Source organism: Trachurus japonicus, chromosome 9 (genome assembly GCF_045865225.1).
Source record: "Trachurus japonicus isolate A0001 chromosome 9, Traja_1.0".
Classification (NCBI taxonomy): Eukaryota; Metazoa; Chordata; class Actinopteri; order Carangiformes; family Carangidae; genus Trachurus; species Trachurus japonicus.
The window spans coordinates 21,779,116-21,802,317 of record NC_140915.1 but is presented as its reverse complement, the minus strand read 5'-3'; the positions used below and the strand labels follow the sequence as shown (position 1 = coordinate 21,802,317).

Below are 23,202 nucleotides of genomic sequence, written 5' to 3'. Positions count from 1 at the left end.
AAAGCTGTGTTTTCTTAATAAAGGGTTAAAGTAACCACATAGGGAAACAATCAGTGGCACTTGGGAGGTTATTCAGTATGTATAGGTGTGCGTCCTGGTGGGTACTCCCGCTTTGATTGATGGACGCTTGTGGTGAAAGAGGGACTTGGCATGCATGTCCACTCACTGCCTAATAGCTTATTGAACGGCAGCAGCTAGCAAGGATTAGAAACCGCCAAGTTAATGCATAGCCGGAGCCTCCATGTGTATCTATGTGTGTGTATATGTGAACTTAATGTGCAGCCAGTATCCAGTCAATAGCACACGGGCCCTCATAAATCTGCAAGACATATTGGCCTAAAACATTTCACTCATCAATAGGGATTTATTAAAGAAGAGAAAAAGAGGGTGAGGGAAAAGGGGAGTGGTGGATCAAACAGAGAAGAACTGAGGAGAAACCTCACTGAAACGCTCAATCCAAGTACAGTACAGTAAACACAAAGTTTACTTTTAATTCAGAAGCTGTGCTTTTAATGCCATGGCGATAATGATAAACAAGATGTTCAATCACCAGACAGTCATAAAAATCAAGTCAATCTCTATTGACTAACATGTTAAAATCTTCAATTTAACAGCAGAAATAATCATGTTTACAGACTGATATAGAAAAAATGTTTTCAGTCTTGTATTGAGAGTGGGGAGGGTTTTTATATAAAATTCAACAAGGCATGCTGCTTTGAGTGACAAGTGGATGAGCGTATGCTTGCCACCAACTTTTATGCAATGAAGATCCTCCCACACGCCTCCTCCTTGCCCACTTTTGGATTTACCAGGATTGATAATATGATGGCAGCGGAGCAGCCCACTCTGAACTTCAAAAAACACTTTGAAACCTATAGGTGACATCAAAGAGGCTGCATCTAATCTTTATTTGCAGTCTGTAGGTTCCCCCTGTGGATGAAAGGAGAGGGCCCTAGCAAAAACATGCATGCTTGTCAGCGTCCAGTTTATCTTCACAACCATAACAGAAGGTAGAATTGTTTCTGGTTGTGTTTTTTCCCTATTGGTAAACAAAATATGGGAGCTACCAATTGCATTTAGTTTGCTTCTGCTTCCAATTCCTGTCATGTACAGTCACTGCTCAAAGTTGAGTTTTTGGCCTCTAGAGAGACTGTAGATTTTTTTTCTTGAGTCCTCATGCTGTTAGAAGCAGTGAATGAGGAGACCCACACATGGCACAGGAGAGGAGGACGTGATACACATTTCACCCACAGGGATTAGATTTCACCCTGGCTGTGACATTTCTCACGTCGAAGGAGTGACAAATCACATTTGCACCCAACATGGATGGTAATGCATACTGAGAGGAGGGGGCTGTGAGGTAGCAAGGATGAAGAGCAACGGATGAAGAACGAGGCTGCAAACCACTGTAAAATATGCATTTCTTAAAACATCAAAAGGCGTTGTTTTTGTTTGTAGTACGAAATGTATTTAACTGTCCAAGCTCCTACAATATAAACTCCATGGGGCAGCGTACCTGTATATGCATGGTGTTTGACAGAACCTTTTTGTGTATTTGTAATGTGGGCTTCGTAAGACATTCTCTCACCATTTTGGATGAGTGTTTGTGGTGGTGTAATGGCAACTGAGTAATTGGGTGATTTAATGCTTGAATGGCTGGTGTATTGATTGGCTGCTTGACTGACTTACTGACACACTGATTGATCTTTGCCTTCTAGGAGGAGCCGTTTGTTATGGTGTCGGAGAACGTTCTGGGGAAACCAAAGAAGTACCAGGGCTTTTCTATTGATGTCCTGGATGCCCTGTCCAACTACCTGGGCTTTAAGTATGAGATCTATGTTGCCCCAGATCACAAATATGGAAGCTTGCAGCCTGATGGGCAGTGGAACGGACTGATGGGTGAACTGGTCTTTAAGGTGAGAAGAAAATACACTACACACACTTTGCAAGAACAATAAAAATGACTGTTGAAGAACAATGACATGGACTGGATAAATAAGCATTAACATGCGCACAAAATATGTAAATATGGACTGTTTGTTGCCTATTTATGCACACACACTAAACTAATACAAAAGGAGGAGCAGCATGCATGCAAGGCAAGCAAGCACATGCCATCGGCACCTCTTATGCTAAAAAGGACCATAGCCTCCCTCAGGTTGAGTCTACACACTCCTATCATTACACTCCCGCTAGAAATCATGTCACTTCAAAAGCAAATATTTGAATTATGCTACCAGGGTTAACTTCCTTAGATTGGAGAGAGGGATTTAGAATTTTTTTCTCCAACCACTGCAGAATGTAGTGTGAAGTGGTCCAGAGAGGGGCTGACCTTAAAGATTCGGAAATGTGATATTGCATATTGGTGAATACACCAATCATAATTTGACTAATTTGACTAGTTTCAAGTATCTTCAAGTATTTGATGCGTAACCACTGGCAGACACTTGAACTGCATCGCTGAAAAATGGAAAATTGGTGATGACTTTCCTTGAGAGCGTGGAGCTGTAAATGTGGATTTCACAAAGATGAAGAGGCCTCTTTGTGGGCAGGAAAATGGTACTGTTGGGTAATAACTACTTTATCCATAACACAACTGCATACATAGTTAGGGTTAGCTGAGGTAGCCTGGCCTTTGTAGTCCATTAGCACAAAATGTACCAGTTTCACAACAATTTCACTGTAGTGTAACAAATTTGTGACCCAAACTTCTGTGCCGCCAGGGTTATTCCCTTCAGTTTAGATGCCAGAGCTGTTCCTCACCCATCTGTCTATTCCAACATGCTGTCCTGTATTCACAGTTTCCAATGCAGACAATCAACAGCTTTTCTAGTAGCCATTGACCAAACACTACAGATGATTTGAGTTTATTCTTTTAAAGTCCTGAATATATTTGATGTTATAATCCATCTCGTCATCTCGTACAGTTTACAGAAAGAAGGTATGGGGAAGAGAAGCATCAGAAGTATTCTAAAGCAGTCTTTTTAAATCACATTTGTATCTGCTATCCTGTAGCAAAGACAGAGCACAGTTACCCACACAAAAGAAAAGCAAACTCATGGAAAGATCGATGTCAAGCAGCATCTGAATGTACCGAAGAGATTGTGGTTTCATTGCCATTACCTGTTCCTCAGCGGTCTTTGGTCCTTTGGGACCCTGCCAGCAATGAGCCTTGAGTTTACCTTTCCTTCCTTCCTTCCTTACAGTCACTCTATTCTTTTGTCCCCAAAATAATTTATGGATTACGGTACTAAAATCCAATGTAACAATGCCACTAAATGGAAGCAGTAACAACACTGGGGCATTTTCTTATGGTATGATCACCATTGAAAAGTGACTTTACTAAGCTTGTTATTAATTGTTGATGGCTACTACAAGCACTTAAGTAATTAAACTATTAAATGAAATTTTCATGGTCAGTGTGCCTGAATAAGGGGAAAGAAAATAGCTTGCATCCTGAAACATTGTTGTATAGCACAGTAATATTTTGCGTTAGGCATGTGGTGAGTGGTGCAAGTTGTGACTGTAAGTCAACACAGTGTTTTCTCAACTCTAAACAATTGCTCAACATCTGCTAGATAAAATGTGATTGTGTTGTGAAATACTGAGAAATAGGGCACATGTAGGCTCTTTTTTTTTTAGAAAAATTCTGTCTCACTCATGCTAATTTCAAGTACCAATGTACTGCATGCATTTGTTTACATTTGTGTGTGTGTCTGTGTGTGTGTCTTTGTATGTGTGTGTGCACGTGTGATGCCCTTTAATGTCCTCCTGGAATTAACTGAGCCGCTGAACACATTATTCATTCCCTATAGGTCAAGGGTTTTTCATTATCAGCAATGTTTTTTTTTTACTCCAAAGTTTTCCATTCTTTAAGTTCATTATTTTCATTTGGCTGTGTGTCAGGCTGGAGCATCTTTTCAGATTTAGCTTTTCTTCACCTCCGACTCCCTCAGCCCTCCTCCACATCATCCCTCCATCACCACTGGAAGAGCTCACAAAATGATACAGAAAAAGCTGTGAGCACAATGCATATTTATGTGAACACAGACAAGCACAGACTGTAAATAAACTGAACATGCAAATAATTTTGTTTTCCCCATCAGTCAGCAACAAGATTTATCTCCCCAAAAAACCAATTATACCAGATAATTATTATCCAAAGTGCTCTCTGGAAGTTTCTATGTTGACTGACCACAACAGTCAGCATGGTAATCCATCTCTACTCATATACACTCGCATACATATTGTTGTCTCAAACCGACTGACATCCTGCAGGGTTTCCTCCTAATAGCCTTCTTATGTAAGTGTGAGTGACATTTTCTGCACATTTAAGCATTTTGTTTCTTCACTCAACTGTGAGATTAGTTCTTCTTTTTTTGTGCCTCCAATGGATTAAAATTTTGTTTGTTTTGTCTGTGTGTGTGTGTGTGTGTGTGTGCGTGCGTGCATTGCACAGACAAAAATGTGGTGCGTTGTGGGTAGTCAGGCGAGTGTGTGTTTGTGTGTATAATCAGTATTTGTGTCTGTTTACAGTGGCTGTGGGGCTAAACATCGCCCTACAAAATCACCTGACCTGTTACAGTCAGTTGTTGGTAGCAACAAAGACAAATCTCATTATCGAACAAGTTTGGAATATGCGCCCTCTCTCACGAGTATAGATTTCACACACGCACACTCACACTCTTAAATCCTTGTTATGGTACAAGCAGATGTCTACAGCTGCTAGCCAAGCACTGGGGACTGAAAACATTTTAATTAGCCATCATTGTTCCTGCATTTAAGCTAAGCACAGTCTATTTTTCTTGGCAGACACTCACTGACAGCTGTTTTCAACTTAAAGTCTTTACACTTAAATAATTGAAGCAGTCATTTGTTGTCTCTTAAAATTCCAAGAGTTCCAAGTGAAAGCAGATCAATGGGCAAATGAATGAATGAGTTTAAGGTCATACATCAAAATAAGACAAGTCCTCATGGGGCGTACAGACAGTTCAGGACAGCATTTGCTGATGCACAGCACAACACATAACGAGAATATCCACTCATGATCATCATTTTGGCTCTTGTTTCCTGTCTAGCATGGTTTTAGAGTTGTATAGTTTTTGGTAGTCACCACTGAAGCAACAAATAGCTACTATTGAATGTACTTTGGGGATCATGGTCAGACTTTTTAAAAAGACTATTGTCTGAATTCAGAGTGTGAAGTACCAACATTTCCCATCTCCCCAAACTCCTTCACACCATCACTGGTGAATTTATTTAATAGCTACATTCACCATGAGTGTTTTGATGATTTTTTTTTCTTTTTGCTTAGAACCATTGCTTTATCTCTGTGTAACTTTTTGTACACAGGAGTGCCTAAACCATTCATCCTGACTTGAAACAAAATAACAAAACACATCTCCCCACTGGTGTTTTTCTTTTAATTTTGAAGCAAAAGAAACACACTGTCAACAAAAGCTCTGTTCTCAGAAAGCCCATTCTGTTTATCTATCAATAGGCCAGATGTCTCCAGGCAGTGGTAAGGTTTCTTTGTGTTTAGAATTGTATGTTTTATTTTAGATGGTGATAAGAAATAGAGGCAAAACTTAAAGCCCTTACCCACTGGATCTCTGGGCATAAAAGTCCACAGTTTTTTGGCTGTGGTTCCTCACTTACACATGTGCACAGTGTTGATACTTGAAACTCCTCTTTTCTGCCTCATGCAGCGGGCCGATGTGGGACTTTCTGCCCTGACCATCACGCCTGAGCGAGAGAGCGTTGTGGACTTCACCACACGCTACATGGATTACTCTGTGGGTGTTCTGCTACGCAAGGCCGAGCGCACTGTGGACATGTTTGCCTGCCTGGCGCCCTTCGATCTGTCGCTGTGGGCGTGCATCGCGGGCACCGTTCTCCTCGTTGGCATCCTGGTGTACTTGCTCAACTGGCTCAACCCACCCCGGCTCCCCATGGGATCGGTGTCATCGACAACGCTGTACAATTCCATGTGGTTCGTGTATGGCTCCTTTGTACAACAAGGTAAGGAAGAAATATGGTAAGGGAGTAGAAAGTAGGAAAGAGGAATCAAAAGAAGACAGCCTGATGAATGAGTGAACAAACAGTTTGGGATGGTTAGATCAGGACTTAAAAGCTTTAGCCGGCCTTCTCTGTGTGTAACTATATACTGTATGTGGTGGCTGTGAACCTTGACTTATCTTGTCATATCTCTACGCTCTGTGCACCCATCCTACACTGAACACCTCCCTATGACCTTTGCACTGGGCATCAAGGGCATACCCTGTGGACTAGACACAATTTTAGAAGAAAGCAGTGTCCACAGTGCAATTATTAATTATTAAACATATGAGGCAAATCCTGTAGAAATGTAACTTTAAAGAGACTCCCCAAGTACCAAATACAATCTTTAACTATAACTGACTAGATCACTTACCGATTGATCCTGATGAAGCTGGTGTGGTATTCATTCTTATTTGGCCTTTTAAGTGAATTAAGTAAAATATGTGAAGCTCTATAATTCCAGGGTTTCCTGAATTATTTGTATATTTTTAACTTTTACCCCAGCTGGCGACCAGAGGGTGCACAGCAGTGCTGTTGTTTGGCCATAGGGAGATGGACTTTCAACAACATCAAGCTGTGATTGCATGGTGCATCCAAGGGGTAAAAGCTAGAGGCACAAGAGGAGCGCGGGGAAAAAATGTCATTACAAAAGCAATTCTAATGTCAAAAATGTGATAGTGGCTCTCTCTGGGTGTAATAAGTGTGGATTGACCTTTCATGTTCGAGCACAATAGACAAATGAGAACAAAAGGGAGGAGAAGTTTTGTTCCACATGGATTGAGTGAAGGATAATGACCTAATACTGGATATCTACCCAAAGATTTTCCAGAATCCTCCGGACCGTGCTCAGGTGCAGAGATCAGACAATTGACACCAAGGGAAGGATTAAATTTAAATCAGTGCAGGAATAGACCCATGGCAGGGAGACAAAGGGGCAGTGGGAGCAGGGAAAATAAGTGTGTGTTTTCATCATGTCTTTTTTTATTTGTTTTTTATTTTTATGGATAAACATTTAAGCACTCATTACAAGACAGTTACACAGACAGTTAGACGTGTTCAGAACTGTATGGGACAAAAGGCTATTACAAAACAAACAAACTAAGACAGAGCAAACAAAAAAAAACGGGGGTGGAATTACGAAAAGGGGTGCTGAGCAGGCATATTGAATTTGTTGGGAATAAAAACAGAGAATAAAGATGTTTAAGGAAAAGAAAAAGAGGGAATAAAAAAGGGGGGAAAGGAAGGGATGAATGGTGTGAAGTAGTGTTTCCAGGGATCGGCTCTGGACAAATTGTATGAATGGAGACCGGGTGTTATTGTAGTGGGTGATATTGTCTTTCATGGTGAATGCAAGTTTTTCCAAATTTGAGTTAGCAGGTTGTGCCAATGTTGTAGTGAAAGATTTGTTTTGTCTTTCCAATTATTTTTTTTTGGCCATGGCTTTGGAGATTAGGATGAATGTTTGATGATGTTTTGGGATTGATAAAGAGGACGGGTCACCAAGCAGGGCTATGGTGGGGTAGAGAGGGATTCTGAGGTTGAGGATCTTGGATATCTCTCCCTGACCTCAGACCAAAACCGTCTGACTGGGGGGCAGTACCAGAGTGCATGGGGGTAATTTATATACTATGGCTGGACAGTGTGTGCAGGTGTTGGTGGGGATGTTTGTTCTGTGTAGTACTTTGTATTGAATTAGCTGTATGTTGGAGTTGGGTGAGATGGTGAATGTGTTTTTACAAATTGTTTGCCAGTTGATGTCTGTTTGGGTGTGAAGGTCTGAGGTCCATTTGTCTGTTGGTAGTGAGGTGGTGTTTTCATGATGTGAGAAGAGTTTGTAAATCTGGGAGAGAGAAATTTCTTGGGTTTGAGTAAATTTAATTTCAGTAGTAAAGGGGGGGGGGGGGGGGGGTGGATATTAATTACTTTTTTAATGGTCTCCTTTAGCTGTAGGTATTGGAATTGACAGTTTTCTGGTAGGTTGTTCTGTTTCAGAAGGTCGAAGGTCTTGAGAGAGCCATCCCTGAAAAGGTTCCGTAGGCCGGTTATTCCACTCCCACTATCACTAATTGGCCGCTTTGCATCTGTCAAAATGAATATTCTCCCAAAAATCAACTATTATTAACTATTATTTGCCATGACACATATCAACCCACCTCTGGGCTGGTTTTCCTCTCTGAACCTATAGTAAACACATTGTATTGGAAAGGAAAAAACGCCCGGATCAAATTAACCACCCTTCAAAAACCAAAACAGTATGGAGGACTTGATGCCCCAAATTTCTATCATTACTCTCTCTCTCTCATCAATTGCAGTATATTCATCATTGGACCAACAACTTAAACCCTGCCTGTCTAGACATCGAACAAACCATCTGCAAAACACTGACCACCCAAGACATAAACTTCATAGACAAATCAATCAGAACCTACGAATGCTTCAAATATAACATAATAAATACTCTTTCTGCCTGGTGGAAAACAAATGAAATTCTGAACCTTCAACTTGCCCCATGTAATTCCACCCCCATCTGGCACAACCCAATGTTCAAAATCAGCCGAAAAACAATTAACTTTGCATCCTGGAAACAGAGAGGTTTCATCATGTCTGTTTTCCCTCTGGTTTGTGTGTTTGAGCATCCACACCTCTGTTGACAGAAGAAAAACAATATGTTCACAGTTACAGGCTCATTCGTGTGTTTGTGTGCACATGGTTTGTGGTATAATGAAATAATAACAGCTATTTTCCAAAGAGCACAGTGTGCTCCTGCTTTCATGCTGCAGGACTGGCAATAGTTAATTTTTTAAGCTGCATTAATTATGCAAATTTTTTGGAGGAATGATTTTTATTTATTTATTTTTAACACTGCCTGTGAAACATTTCAGGCCGTGAACAAGCAACTGATGAGCGTTCCATTGATAAATAATCCTCCATCTTGTGCTGCAGCTAATGGTGGTAATGATGATGATGATACATTCTAATTGCTGTTTGATATTCACAATCGTTTCTCTTTTTAGCTGTAATTAACATTTTAGTCATGGCATCATTAGAGAGAAAAAGCGAGCGAGAGAAAGGGTCTAATTCTTCAAGAGGGTGCTGTCCTTTGTGTGTGTGTCTATGTGTATGTATTAGTGTGTTTTATGTCGGGTGTATACAACGTGTTTGTGTGCGATATCAGGTGCTTCTTCCTGATCATTTGAAAAGAGCTCTGCTGCATCCACAGATAATTTTGTTTCTGTTTTGGCTAGCAAGAAATATCTGTGCATTAACAGTCTACTGTCATGAGGCTAATGGGCTGACCTTCAGTAGCTTAAAAGTCACCTGCAATGTTTTTCGCTCTCATCCCAGCAATTATTACGTGAAGCAGCAGAGACATCCACCTGATAGCTAATAACAAGATTAAACTGTATCTTGACTGACAAATTAACAGACTGACGGGTTCAAAAATAGGTTTATAATGTCACTGCACACTTTCTCTCACACACACACACACACACACACACACACACACACACACACACACACACACACACACACACACACACACACACACACACACAGAGTATTCATTCAGCAGCTCCTTCATTCTGAAAGCACCTCTATAATGTCTCAGACCTTTGTGCTTCACCATGAACAAAACACACACACCCTCAGCATAAGGAAGTTGGATGAGTGATGAGAACATGGCGCCATAATTTTGCTTTTGGCTTAGGGTGAGAGATGGAGGTTGAGAGGAGAAAGGTAGAGGTGCAAAAGTATTGCTCTCTTAATCCTTTTCTTTTCTTCCTCCATTCTTTCACTTGACTGTTTTTTCCTTTCTTCCTTTTTTCAACCTATTTTCCATTCTCATACATTTTCTTCCCTACATTTTTTTTGTGTCCTTTTGTCCTTTGTCCTTTTTTATCATCTTTTAAGCCCCCCTCCACTCCCAACCCACGCCTTGTTCTTTCTTTTTCTTTACCCTTCCTCCTTACTCATCACTGCCGTAAAACTGGCAGTCATTTTTGTGTGTTGTATGGGAGTGCATGCGTGTGCAGGAGTGTGCCAGTAGAAGATGTAGTGAAAAAATGTCAGTACTCCATAAACTATCTCTAATTGGTTTCAAGGAAAGAGAGAGGGGGGGGGGCTTTTTTGACCGGTACATCAAAGGCCTATAGCAAATCTAAATGGGATCTAGTTTTGTAATTCAGTAGTACATATTTTTGTGTGAAATAAGAACAGCTTTATGCTTTATGTGTGACCGTATTAAAAGGGAAATAAAAAGTTCCACATGCATATATGCTGTAATAACCTCAGTTTAGTAATCATTAGTATTTGAAAAGAAGTAAAACTATTTAATGAATAAATATAAATGGCAAACTCCACAAGCAGCCAACAGGTAATAGGTATAAAATGTGGCTCTACAGCACACTCAATCACAGCAAGGTCAGACACATCAGCCACTGTGACGATAAGTTGGACATCCTTTTAAGAGCAATAAACCATACCCAGGGAGACAACTGTAAGGTCAAGTAGTCTATGGTCTTGGAGATTAATAATCAAGCTATAGAAAACACATTTTTGCATTCATGGGTAGCTATTTTTTCTGTTGTGTGTTGAATACCAACTGTGTCACCTTAACACAAAAACATTTGGTTGATGTTGCCAGTGGGAGAGACCATCTATCAGCACACATCTGTGCTGGATATTGTTCAAAAATGGTCTTGGTGGCACTCTGTCTTCTGAAAGCAGAGCACATCTGCACTGCTGCAACACAAATGTGACGATGACAGCGGTGACCACAGTCAGCGAGATGAGCAGGAAGATCAGAAAATAATTTTCAGGTGACCACGTAAAATTTAAATAAGAGCTGAGGACAGAATGAAGAATATAAGTAGTGCAGAGGGGATGTGGGAGAGAGGATATGATTTAAAGGATGTGAAATGTTTCCCAAGGAGATTAATTTTCAGCTTCAGTTGGGTTACTCTTTGGCCCTGGCTGAGGTGGGAAGGTCATTCCAATATTTTTCAGAGCCAGAAGGAAGGAGAGTTGAGGCTGGGATGAGTGATTACCAGGTCACATTATTAGGAGAGCCAAGCAGACAACATTAGCAGAGTCAGGGCATTGACTGGCTGGTATGGAGAAGCTGGGCAGATCATGACCTGGAGGGATGGCGATGTGCACTCATTTGCAGTCTTGTACACCAGGTTTTGGATTTTAAAATGAGCCACCACGGGCAGTCAGAGGAGGGGAGAGCAGGAGGAGTGCAACATGCAAGAATTCGGGAAGATAGAAGACAAGACAGCCTGCAGCAGTTTGGTTGAGTTAAAGGAGTCTGGCATGTGGTCAGAGGAAAGTTGCAGTGCCTCAGACAGAAGTTTCAACAAGCTAAGCAAAAGAGCTGATAAAGAAGAGCCTGGTTCCCTCAGTGTTGCAGATAATTGTAAACAATCAGAAGACACATAATTGACCCCATACTAAAGTGATTAATACGATTGAGCGATGTGCAAGCAGTGGAAGCATGACAGTCATCGCCGATGGACGATGGTTTTGTCCATCGGACCAGCCCTAGTGATGAATAAACAGAATGTAATTTTCACTTTTTCACAGTTTCACAGATCGGACAGCATGTACAGCGCATCATGCTGTAAAACGGTAACAGCAGCAAAACTTTTTTTTTCATGTTGTCTTTATTTAAGCTGACCTCAGTTAATGGAAAGTGGCACTCTGAGTGAGAGACACAAACTGAAGAGGCCACAGTTATAGAACGGACTGTGAACTCTGCCGTAGTTGAAATGTGAAAACAGGCGATAGAAGCTTGCCGTCAAAGGGGGTATCTCAGCTGACGTGTAACCTCTGTAGGAGGGAGAGAGGCTCTGTTATGCAAGTCAGATTGGCTGAAGAGAGAGTAAAATTAAACTAAGTGAGACAGATTGTAAGAGTTGACATATTGCCTAGTTCATCCATCCCATTTCCTCTTTCGATACTTCCCTGTCTTCTTCTATCCGTCTCTCCTTCTCCCCACTTCCTCTCCTGTCCTGTCTTGACTCCCAAGTTTTTTTTTCTTTTTTTTTGCCAGTATGGTCTGAGCTAAAGTGGAACAGTCAAAAGCAAAACTCCGGTGTCATCCTGAATGTGTGTCTTTCATGAAACTTCCCCCTGTTGCTTTCCCTGTCTTGCTTTTTGGTGTTCTCCCTTAATTAATGTCCTAAACAGTGGGGGAGGAGACAAACACTGTGGAGAAACAGACTGTGTTTTTGTGGATTTGTGCACATATGTGTGAGTTATCTTAGCATGCAGCCAAACTGTCAGCGTGAGTGCGGCTGCCTCTCAATTAGAGCTAACTTTGTTGGGAAATACATACACAGTCACACTCATACGCACACTGTGAATTACTTGTTTTCACTGTTTGAAAAAAAAACAAAACTGCACAGATACACAAACACACAAACCGAGTCAGGGCCATAGGCCATAATCAGCACTTTCATCTCTCCATCTGCTGCTCCAAACATTTCTCGCTTTCTTTCTCATGTTTTTTTCCCTCTTTCAAACTTTGCACCCCCCACCCCCACCTTGTCTCCTGCTGCGCATCTAGCTGTCTGTATGCTTGAGTATGACTGTGTGTCTAAGGAGGGAGGGGGGGGTTGTTCTTTTCACTGCCTTGTTAGAGAGTCATACAGGAAAAAAAAACACCAATTGTTTCTCTGCTTCCCTCCTGCCTACTTTTGTAGCTCATCCCTCCATCCCTCAGTTCTCTCCGTTCCCCACTTCTCTCTACTTACTGCTGAGCTTTCTCAATGTGAGTTGTGTTCACGTTCAGCACTCTCCCTTTTCTCGCTTCCGCTATGTGTCGCTCCCTCTGTCATTATCTCTGTTTCTGCTGTGCAATACTGCTGGGAAGCCAGCGTTATCATCATTTCCCTGCTCTCTTCTTCTCTTTTCCTCCCTCTCTTCCCCTCTTTATGACTCCCTCTAATCCATTATCCCTCTCTAACGACTCTGTTGTGCTGCTGTGAAGTGGACCCAACTTTAGGACGACCATCCCTCCTGACTGTGCCCCTCTATCTCTCTATCTATCCTCTCTCTTCTTTTGCTCCCTCTCACTGTCTCTTTCTGGCTACAGAGATGTACCACTGTGAAAAGAGACCCTCTCTCAGCAGTTCCATTAAATGCATGTCTTTCTCCTGTGTTTCCTCTCTTATTTCAGCCGCAGTTGCTTCTTTTCCTTCCCAGTTGTTTTCTCCATTCCTAGAGATCTCTTTTGACCTTCCTCTGATTGCTGATCACACACGAGGCGGTACAGTTGTTACAAGTTCTGACTCATTCTGTTCAAAACGTCTTTTATCACTTCTGCCTTCCATGCATTTATCCGTAACCCCATCTCTCTTTTCTGTGGTAAAAGACTAACTACTAAGTACGTCAACTTGAGTATTATACTTCAGTGTGGTCTTATGCTACTACACTCTGTAAAAGCCATATAGCCGCTTGGGGGCAGTAAATAAAGCTAAACTTATATCACTTACATATTAATACCCTTGATGTTGCTAGCAAACCTTTGTTTTTTTTATACATTCAGCGTAGAGGGAGTATTATTTTGTCTCCACCAACTCCCGAGGGAAATATCCTCTTTAGAAGTTTTGCATAGAGCAGTAGCATATATTGAGTTTTTATAGCTTTTTTGCTGCCTTTTGTGGCCAAAAACAATGAGAGTGTGGCGAGAGAAAACATTAAATGGTCAAGTAGCAGGCTGATAAAATCAAAGCTAACAGTAAAAGGGCCATAAAACTCATTGTGTGTGGTGGCTGTTCTTTCATAGAAGCATTACAGCTCCTTGAAGTGAAACATCTGAATACTGACTGAAGTCCAGGTGCAGTAATCGTTCATACAAAATATGATCAAGAGCTACAAGATCTACAGTAGGCATATGTTATTGAAATGTTGGCTCTTGAATGTGTCAATGTTGCCATTTCTACATTTGCCAAAATAATAGTTAACATTAGTATTTTACAGATGCAAAGTGATGTTCAACAGTTCAGTCCTTGTACTAAGAGTCATAATTAGCAGTTGGAAACTGGAAATGTGCCTTCTTTCTGCGTTTTGATTGTCATCACAGGGCATCAGTTTTGGCCTCCAACTTTAATTACTTGCCTCTCTCCCGCTGGTGTAGACGGGAGCTTGCTTCCACCAGCTCAAATGTCTCTTTCATATTACCCAGCATGCTTGTGTTATACATGTCTGGCTGTAATGTATGTGTTGACTCTCTCATGCTGTTCACACTCACTCACTCGCTCTGACTTCCACCTCCCCTCACTAAAAGTGTTTAATCATGCTAAGTTAAGTTGCTTGAAATAATGTCTCCCGCTGTTCTGGTACAGTAAATGTCACGTTTAGCCGGAGACCGCAAAGAAAGAGACAGGGACAAATAGACACAGCAAACATTTACATAGTGAAAGAATCTTTAAATCAGAACACCCCCGCCTGCATTCCACTATGCACATTGCAGTAGTGTTGACTGAATATTTAAATTGTATACGGTATATCCATCACAGCCGCTCTGACTGGTCCTGACCTACCCACATTCTTCACCAAGGAATGAGAGAACCTGCAGCCAGCAGGGAGAATAATGAGGAGGGGTGTTTAATTGTAATACAAGCAGAAGTGTTTTGGGCTGTCTGTTGTTAACTTCCTCAGATAAACAGAGGAGCTGAGTTCCTTCTGTTTCCCAGTGAGTGTGTTGTAAAGGTCAGGGCTCTGAGCAGAATGCAGCTGGAATAAACTGGTTCCTTTTGTTCATCAGCAAAAGGCACGGCAACAAATGATGTCCTGATATCCCAGGTAACTCTTAAGATGCCCAGATATTTGCAAGATTTGTGTGATCATTTAGGACCACACCACCTCCCCCATCTCCACCTCAGTAAAATTCCACAACACAACGCCAGATTGAAGGAGAAAGAGAAGAGAAGGAATAGAAGATTGAAGGAGAGATAAAACAGTGGAAGAGCTGAGTGCTCCGCACCTTGTTAGACACCTTGTTAGTGTTCAGTCAGTCATTATAGTGTCTGCTGAGCTAGGGTTATATAATAATAGACAAGGCTGGAAAGGATAGTTTTCTTAGTGACCAAAGGAGCACACGCTGGTGTTATGAATGGCAATAAATACAAGGGATAGAGAGAATGAAGGAAGAAAGTGAAAACAGAGCACTGGAGACAATAACATACTCTTGCACCTCATTACGTGGGTCTTGTTGCACACATGGGGCATACTATTAACATCATCTGCCTTATCAGCCTTTTGGGATTTTCATAGTCATCATGTGTGCTCCCGTCTTGATCGAGATGAGATTAATATCTGTTGGAGTGCAAAGACAGAATTATGTTAAAAAAAATAGTGCTTTGTCTGCTTTCATGACTTACAAACATCACCTGCTCAGCGCCTGTGTTGTAATATTGACAGAAATTAGATGTTGAGAAAACATCTAAGATTATTTATTGCATACATACTGTATGTCAGTCTCAGCTGGTTTGTCATAATGTCTTTGCATGGTGGTAATGGACATCTGGCTCTTGTGTGAGCAACATCAGCCCTGTCATGCTGTAACATTAAAGACATCTCTTCCCTCCTTTTTTTTTCTTTTGCTGCTGTGATTTTTCTTGTAGAGCTAATGTCTGTCACAGACTTTTCACTCTGCCTTCAACCGTGGCTGCTCAGAACAAATCTAAACTAAACTAACTCTAAACTTATTTGATTTCTGGCAAGGTCATGTTGTTTTTGATCTAACTGGGCCCTCAAGGTGGGGATGATAATTAAAATTGATGTACTGGGGATAATTTAAATGTCTCCTTTTTGATTAAACATTGAGTATGTGAGCATGAAAATGTTTTTCCTTACCTCACTTGTAGTAACAATCTCTGTACACAGCAAATATATGCATGGTTGATTATAAGTGGTAAAATGCCCCTTTCCAGAAATAAATCTCTTCCATAGCCTATAATTGAAAAAAGCATTTAATGATGTTACAGAAAAGGTAAAACTTTGTGTTCAGCTACTGTAACACTCTACTACTGGTATATATACGTATATAGTTTATAATTATAGTGAAACCTCTCTATTTGGGGAACCACAAAGGCCTTCAAGGTCATACATATCAGCATTTCAAATGTTTTCTTTAACCTTTTTCATTTAAGATTTGTACTCATCTTATTCTAATTAGGTGTCTATAATCTATTTTAAATCTAATAATACCCAAATTTCAGGCATTTTTTCTTACAAAAAGGTAACTGTTTCGAACCCATGAGTAGATTTTTTCCCCTTACAAATGGCTCCTTTAAACTAATAAACAACATTTTTCATAACATGTTTTGTTGTCTGCTCCTTTTGCTGCAGTGACTAACTGAATTATAAGATAACGGCTTCTTTTTGCTGCAGGCTAAAATGGAACAAATTTGAAATTGGTGGAGAATGTGATGGAATACAATGAATAGATTGTTTTTCTTTTAACTAGTTCATATAATTGAATACAAGGGCAGCCTTTACCTTACAGCCATGGAAATGTCCGTGTGTGTGTGTGTGTGTGTGTGTGTGTGTGTGTGTGTGTGTGTGTGTGTGTGTGTGTGTGTGTGTGTGTGTGTGTGTGTGTGTGTGTGTGTGTGTGTGTGTGTGTCTCATGTGCATGTGTGCAACTGAGTGTGTGTACTCTCATCAGCAATATGTTTCCTTTATCTGTGCAGATAGTTCAGTTTTTATTGTCAGAACGTCATTTCTGTTACACCCTGTTGATGAGAGTCAGGAGAGAAAGTGTAGTAGCTAGAAGAAGGGAGTGTGAGGGCATGCCAAATTGCACGTTATTGGTCTCTAAAAGAAATGGAAAAAGGAGCTTGGAAGAAAGTGTTTAGATGTGAACAGAATCAGATTTTGTTGTGCTTTGTTTGGTTTTGTTCTATGACAAGAAGAAAGAGCAGCAGAGAGTGCTTGTTTTAAAACTGCTCTTTGAGGTTTTGTTCCTGCTACATTCTTTTTCACTTTACCTTTCCATTCTCCAGAGATGTGGACCACTTCACTTTTAATCAAATTTGGCAAAATTGAATTTTTCACTTTTAGAAAAACGTATGAAAGAAGAAGAAAGAAAAGAAACAAGACTGACATTTAGTGAATCAGATCATTAATTGCTTTCCAACCCTGTTAGTATAATAATGGCTGTGAAACAGAAGCAAAAAGGGGGAAGGAGGTTAAGGCAACGGTAAAAGAGGTAAGAAGTGTAATAGCTTAGCACCAAAGACCGATGTGCTGTGTGGTGTAATGTGTATAGTAGGTATGCATGCAAATGCTTTTTTCACATTGATTATGATCACCTGCAAAATGTGGTGTTGTAGCATCTTGACAACTGTATCTTGGCCCCACCTCCATTCAAATTGACTATCTACAATAGCTGTCCTAAATATACTTAATTTGAAAAGAGTTCATTTTCTGGTCTGGTGGTAAAAATATAAACAGTATGCAATGTAGCAGACAAAGCACAAACAAAAACTGTGGTGTATAGCATTAGGGCTGACCCAAAAAAATCGAAGCTTCGAAGCTTCAGTCGTTGCCATGGTAATTGATCATGTAGTGATCGATTTATTTATTTATTTTTTTCCTTTTTGACACCAGTTTTCATCGGTACGTTGAAATGAGTAGGCTACTTGACATCCTGGAAACCTGCCTGATAAGTTTTGGAGACATACATTCATTATGTCTGCCATGAATAGACCCCCCCCCATTGGACGTTCCAATCGCAAACCCGCCACCGCCAGCCGGCGAAGCTTTGATCATGATCGATTTTATGTCCGCGAATAATCGATTCTCTAAATATGATAATCGGGACAGCCATATATACCATGTGAGCGACTTGCTGGTTAATTATTGTAGATTCTCAGAAGTTGCATTTTGTGTATATTCACACAGTGAGTGCAGACATGCTGCCCTTGAGAACGAGAGGAAGAAGAGAAAGACGAGATGTTGGAGAGGAGTGTGGGGGGTGCAGGGTATGTGGGTAGAAAGCTGTGAAATATTGAGAATGACATTGTTAAAATTGAATATGAGTGCCTCAAACACAATCACTATCAAGTGAAAGGGCTTAGAAATACAAGCATACCCACAGTCTTTAGTATGCTCACATAGCAAGACATACATACAAATTGCCCTAGTCAAGTGAAAATTGCTGAGAGAGCCATCTGTCAGAAGTTGCACTGAGAAGGCAGCATGGTCCTATTGATTTGACAGAACGAGACACAGTCTGCATACAGTCCCTTATAATGAGACCACAGCACTGGAGCTGCTAGCTAGTTTACTGTGCATGTGTGCGGCGAGCACCCATACAGTACATGGGAGAAATAAATGGTGATTAGAGCCATGGATCTGATCTGACTGGCTTTATATTTTATCTGATTGTCTGATGGCACATGTGTGAGATTCAAAGCTACTGTAGGCCTCCCAAAAACCAGTCTAACTGTTGTGGCTGTCTGACTTTTTTGTTCATTTTCTCTTCTTGATGTGTGATGAGATAAACCTTGGTTTTCTGGGAAGGGAGTATATTCATGAACAATGCCTCACAGAATGGGCAGTAGGTTTCTTGTTACTAATGTTTCCCATTCTTCCATGAAGATTATCCCAACAGGATATTACAAAATAGCTTCATTCATCACCACTTTTTAAACAACCCACAGATGTTATGGATTAGCTGTATACTGGCGCGTGTCTTTCCACAAGAGAAACCCCTTGTTTTTGCCCTTTGGAAATATGTGTACACATACATAAAAAATGCCACATGCACCACGAACACGAATCCATTCACGAGCACACAGCCTTGACTTTCCGTTGGCTGTTGTAAGCCTTATATTATACACAGATTGTATTGATCCATATATAGGAGGCGAGCAGGGAAACACAGCCTGTAAATAAGCTCAGAGAGATTTCTGCTGACGCCATCATTTTTATGTTCCTTTCAACTGTGGAAAGGAGGTAAAAGTGCTGATGAGGCTTGAAGAAAGAAGAAGAGAAAAGAGTGTTTCTGTAATAAGTCCAATGTCAACCAATTTCTGCATATGATATTCTCACACACACACACACACACACACACACACACACACACACACACACACACACACACACACACACACACACACACACACATACATACTCACACCCAGTGTCACCTTACTCCTACCCAAGCTTTTCTAGGAGGACATTAGACTCACACACACACACACACACACACACACACACACACTGGACTTTATCGCTGGTCTCCACACTTGGCCTGGTGCAGACCAGACCTTCACTGGCTTCTCTACCTTATTTCATTCCAAGGAATATAAAAAGAGTGCTCCAAGGCCAAAAAGCAGTCAGATTTAATGAATGTTTACAAGCGATGATGCAGCAAGTTGGTCAGAGTGTCTCTGAAGGGCAGACACACAAACTGAAATGTGTGTGTGTGAGTCTGTTTAAGTTTAGGGATAATTTTGCCAAGGGATATATTTTGTTGTGTGTGTCTGAAAAATGAGCAAAACTGTGGAAAATACTTTGCACATAAGGCATTTTAGAAGTCAGTGTAATGTCCTGCATGTTGAATTTTAAAAAAGCAAACTCAAACAGACTTGGCGTACAGTATGTTGTGTCACAACTCTGATTGCACGGAGGCTCCAATCAGCATTTTTCACATCTGGAAAGTTCAAGTTCAAGATAATCTAACATGAAGATGTACAGCACACAGGAAAACAGCAAAAACACAACGCAAAAGCAGAATTGTAATTGATGCAACAAACTTCAGCATCTTCCGTTCTTTATTCTGTGGTATCAGGCACTGGATTCTGACAAATGTTTTTGAGCCAATCTACAAATACTATAAGTGTGTGTGTGTGTGTGTGTGTACATGTGCATGTTGCGGTGACATAGTGAGTAAGAGCGGCTGTTATGTGATGGTATGCTTTTATCTGTGCATTAGTGCCTTTCCCAGTGTTGCTCTTTCCCAAAAATAACATCATTACACGCAACAAAAGCCAACAAGAGAAGAAGAGAGAAAGAAAGCAACAGAGTGAGGCGTGAAGAATACCCAAAGAAAACTGCCAGAGAAATCAATTTACAAAGTTGCCTCTTCCAATTAATTTCAATTCTCAGTGAGGGGCCATCAAAACACTCTCTGCTCTGCTTTTTGTCCAGATGTTAAACACGAACCATATCATCTTCCATAGGGATGACAAGGATGAAATTAAATAATGCCGAGTTTTATCTGTATCTCAGGACCATACACACACACACACACACACATGCAGTACGTTTGCCGAAGCGCCAAGTGTCTCACTCTATTTTGCACACGTCCCTCTTGCTCACATGCAGATATCTGCATTGTGAGCATGCTCCAAAGCGCAGCTAAGTGGGGGAATAATTTGCATTTCAATCTTTTATAATTTGCTCCCTTTTTGTGAAATTGAGCCGACTTCCATGAGCTAACCGCTGTAAGTACAGAACCCCATTTCAGCTTCTTCCCTCAGGGTGGTTCTGTACAATTTTGAATATCTTTTTTTTCCCCACAGTTGAAGTCGTATTAAAAACTCGTTCTTATTACACACATTGAACTCTTGTGGGTTTTTAACCTAAGTCATGTTCTGAACATATCGACTTTGCAAGGATAGAGTTAAAGACAAACAAAATTGTGAGCTGATTTTGTTCTTTGGTCTCTGAAGTGTCATGTGGCGTCGAGTTGATTTCCAAACAGATAATCCTTAGAATAGACTCCAACACATGGTTTATCTTTCTGCTTTACAAAATATGGTGTTGGGGTTTGCTTCAAAGTAACGTCAAGTGTCCTTTAAAGTGCTCTTTTCTGTGGGTAAGGCAACATGTTGCCCAGAAAAACAGCAGGGGAAAAAAGTTTTGAAATCAACATGTTCAGTTTTGTTTAATTTCTTTGGTTTAAAGGAGATGTTTTTACATCAAATGCATTTGATATGAACAAAGTGAATGATTGTACCAACCCAGAAAATTCACTGATATATGTTTGAGTTCTGCTGTGAATTAATCAGCATTTCAATTTTATTTTGTTCAAATTGAATTGATCTAAAAAGCCACAATTGGGTGGAATTGTAACTTCTCTAACTTTTGCAATTACTGTTATCTTTCCTCACACACTGTTTGGTTAGAAGTAATCAGTCTGTGTCAGCTTTTGTTGCCTAGTTTAGTTAGTAATAGTTTTGATATCAATTCATTTGAACTTTTTATATTATTATTATTTTGCAGATGCTCTCATTTTTTGCTTGGCTAAAAATCACTTTATTCCTTATTCAGCTTTTAAGAATGCAGTTGTGTACAAGAGTAGACAGAGACATTAAGATTTATGTATATATTTTAGATGTGTGGGGTTTTTGTTGTTTTGGTCCATTACTTTTCAGGAATAGGAGCAAGGTAGCAGACGACCAATAGAGTTGTATCGTCTGTGTCCTGCAGAAACTGGGCAACATGTTTACCCAAAACAGAACTAGGAAAAACATGCAGAATTTATTTAATCAATTTAGACAATTTCTGGTTTGGTTTCCTGTTGGTTGTTTGTCTCTGACCTGCCCTCAGACCCACCTCTGCTCTTTGATCCTCGTACTGTACTTGTAATATGCAGAAATACACAAGTTATTAAGTTATTAACCACCATTAGTAGACACATGCTTTGGACAGTCATTTTACCGTCATGCTGTTAAACTTTTTCCACTCTTCTTTCTTATTTAATTTAATTACAAACAGTGTTTCACTGTCCCTCTGAAACTGTCTTACATGGTGTGTGTGTGTGTGTGTGTGTGTGTGTGTGTGTGTGTGTGTGTGTGTGTGTGTGTGTGTGTGTGTGTGTGTGTGTGTGTCTCTGTGTGTCTCTCTGTGTGTGTGTGTGTGTGTGTCTCTCTGTGTGTGTGTGTGTCTGTCTCCATGCTCATGCCTCTTGTGTATGTAGATACAAGTGCACACATTCATTTGTATGTTACTCAGTGTATGTAGTGCTAATGTTACAACCAACAGGGTCCAGAACAATTTGTCAACATCAGAGGTGAATTATTGCCAATATGAAATATGAATGTCTCATTCATTAATATTTATCATTTTATTGAAGCAATTACCATAATACTGACACTCCTCCACCACATGGTGAGCTGTATTAAAGGGAAATAAATTATACACTAACTAATTTATTTATATTATTATATTATTATTATTTGCTTTATATGTCCTCTGTATGCAACATAGAGAAATTAAAGTGCTCACCTATCCACATTCAGATCCACGCTGCTTGGGGACCCCACATTAGACTTTAGCTACAGCACTGTATATTGAGTGCATATAGTGCAAATTGTCTGTGTTAAATATTGACTTCTTAACACGATACTGGTACACGCAATAAATTAAAGTGCTTTCTACCTTTGCAGCTGAAACATTAGCAATAACAATATGTTTTCTGTGAAAAACTTCATAACTTTGGTAATCAGGTTCTGGTTATAACTTTTTTTATTTGTTATTAAGCGTAATCAAGACCTTTTCTGTAACATGACATTCATATAACATTCACTTTATTAATAGTCTTGTTGTTGATGAGATCCTGTGAATACAATTAGTTGGAGAAAAAAACAAAAAAACAATTCAGACGTCTACATAATCAACTCCAGTCAATTTTTCAAGTTGGAAGATGTTAATATAAAACATGACATTAAATCTTAAATAATGTATACTGGGAAATGTTCGCAAATAAAAGCACTTACGGTAGATATTCTTTGGCATGTGAATGTGCATGCAAATGCTTTAATGAGTCTCTTCAGTGCCATCGCCTTCACATTTTTCTTCATCGTCATAACCATCTCTCTACTCTGAAACTTTTTGGAAAGCACAGACTCCACAATAAGAAACATTCCTTCACCACTTTACTCATCCATCATGTTTGGATGACGGTATAAGGTTCTTATAGGAAATCACAGAGCATGCTGGGAGAAGGAGATACTATTAGGCACATCTATGAATTGTAAACTTGGTGCATCTTCGCTCAAATCCACAACATTAGTGGCCTGCTGGATCCTCATAATGGTGGCACTTGATGGCTTGAAAAAATTGCTAACCACATGGAAAATCCCTCTTCACTTTGGCTGATAGCCATTGGGTATTAGA

The 23,202-nt window shown here is 40.2% G+C and overlaps 1 protein-coding gene across 4 annotated transcripts in view; it reads left to right on the top strand.

Moving 5' to 3' along the window:
• Positions 1-23,202, top strand: part of grid2 (glutamate receptor, ionotropic, delta 2) — a 506,792-nt gene that overhangs the window by 401,955 nt on the left and 81,635 nt on the right. For all 4 annotated transcript variants that reach the window (XR_015036585.1, XR_015036586.1, XM_085786556.1 and 1 more), the window contains exons 10-11: positions 1,719-1,916; positions 5,709-6,021. Coding sequence is in view for 2 of the 4 variants with exons in the window: in XM_085786556.1 (XP_085642682.1) it covers positions 1,719-1,916; positions 5,709-6,021 (511 nt within the window). In the remaining 2 variants the exon portion in view is untranslated. The remainder of the gene's footprint in view (positions 1-1,718; positions 1,917-5,708; positions 6,022-23,202) is intronic.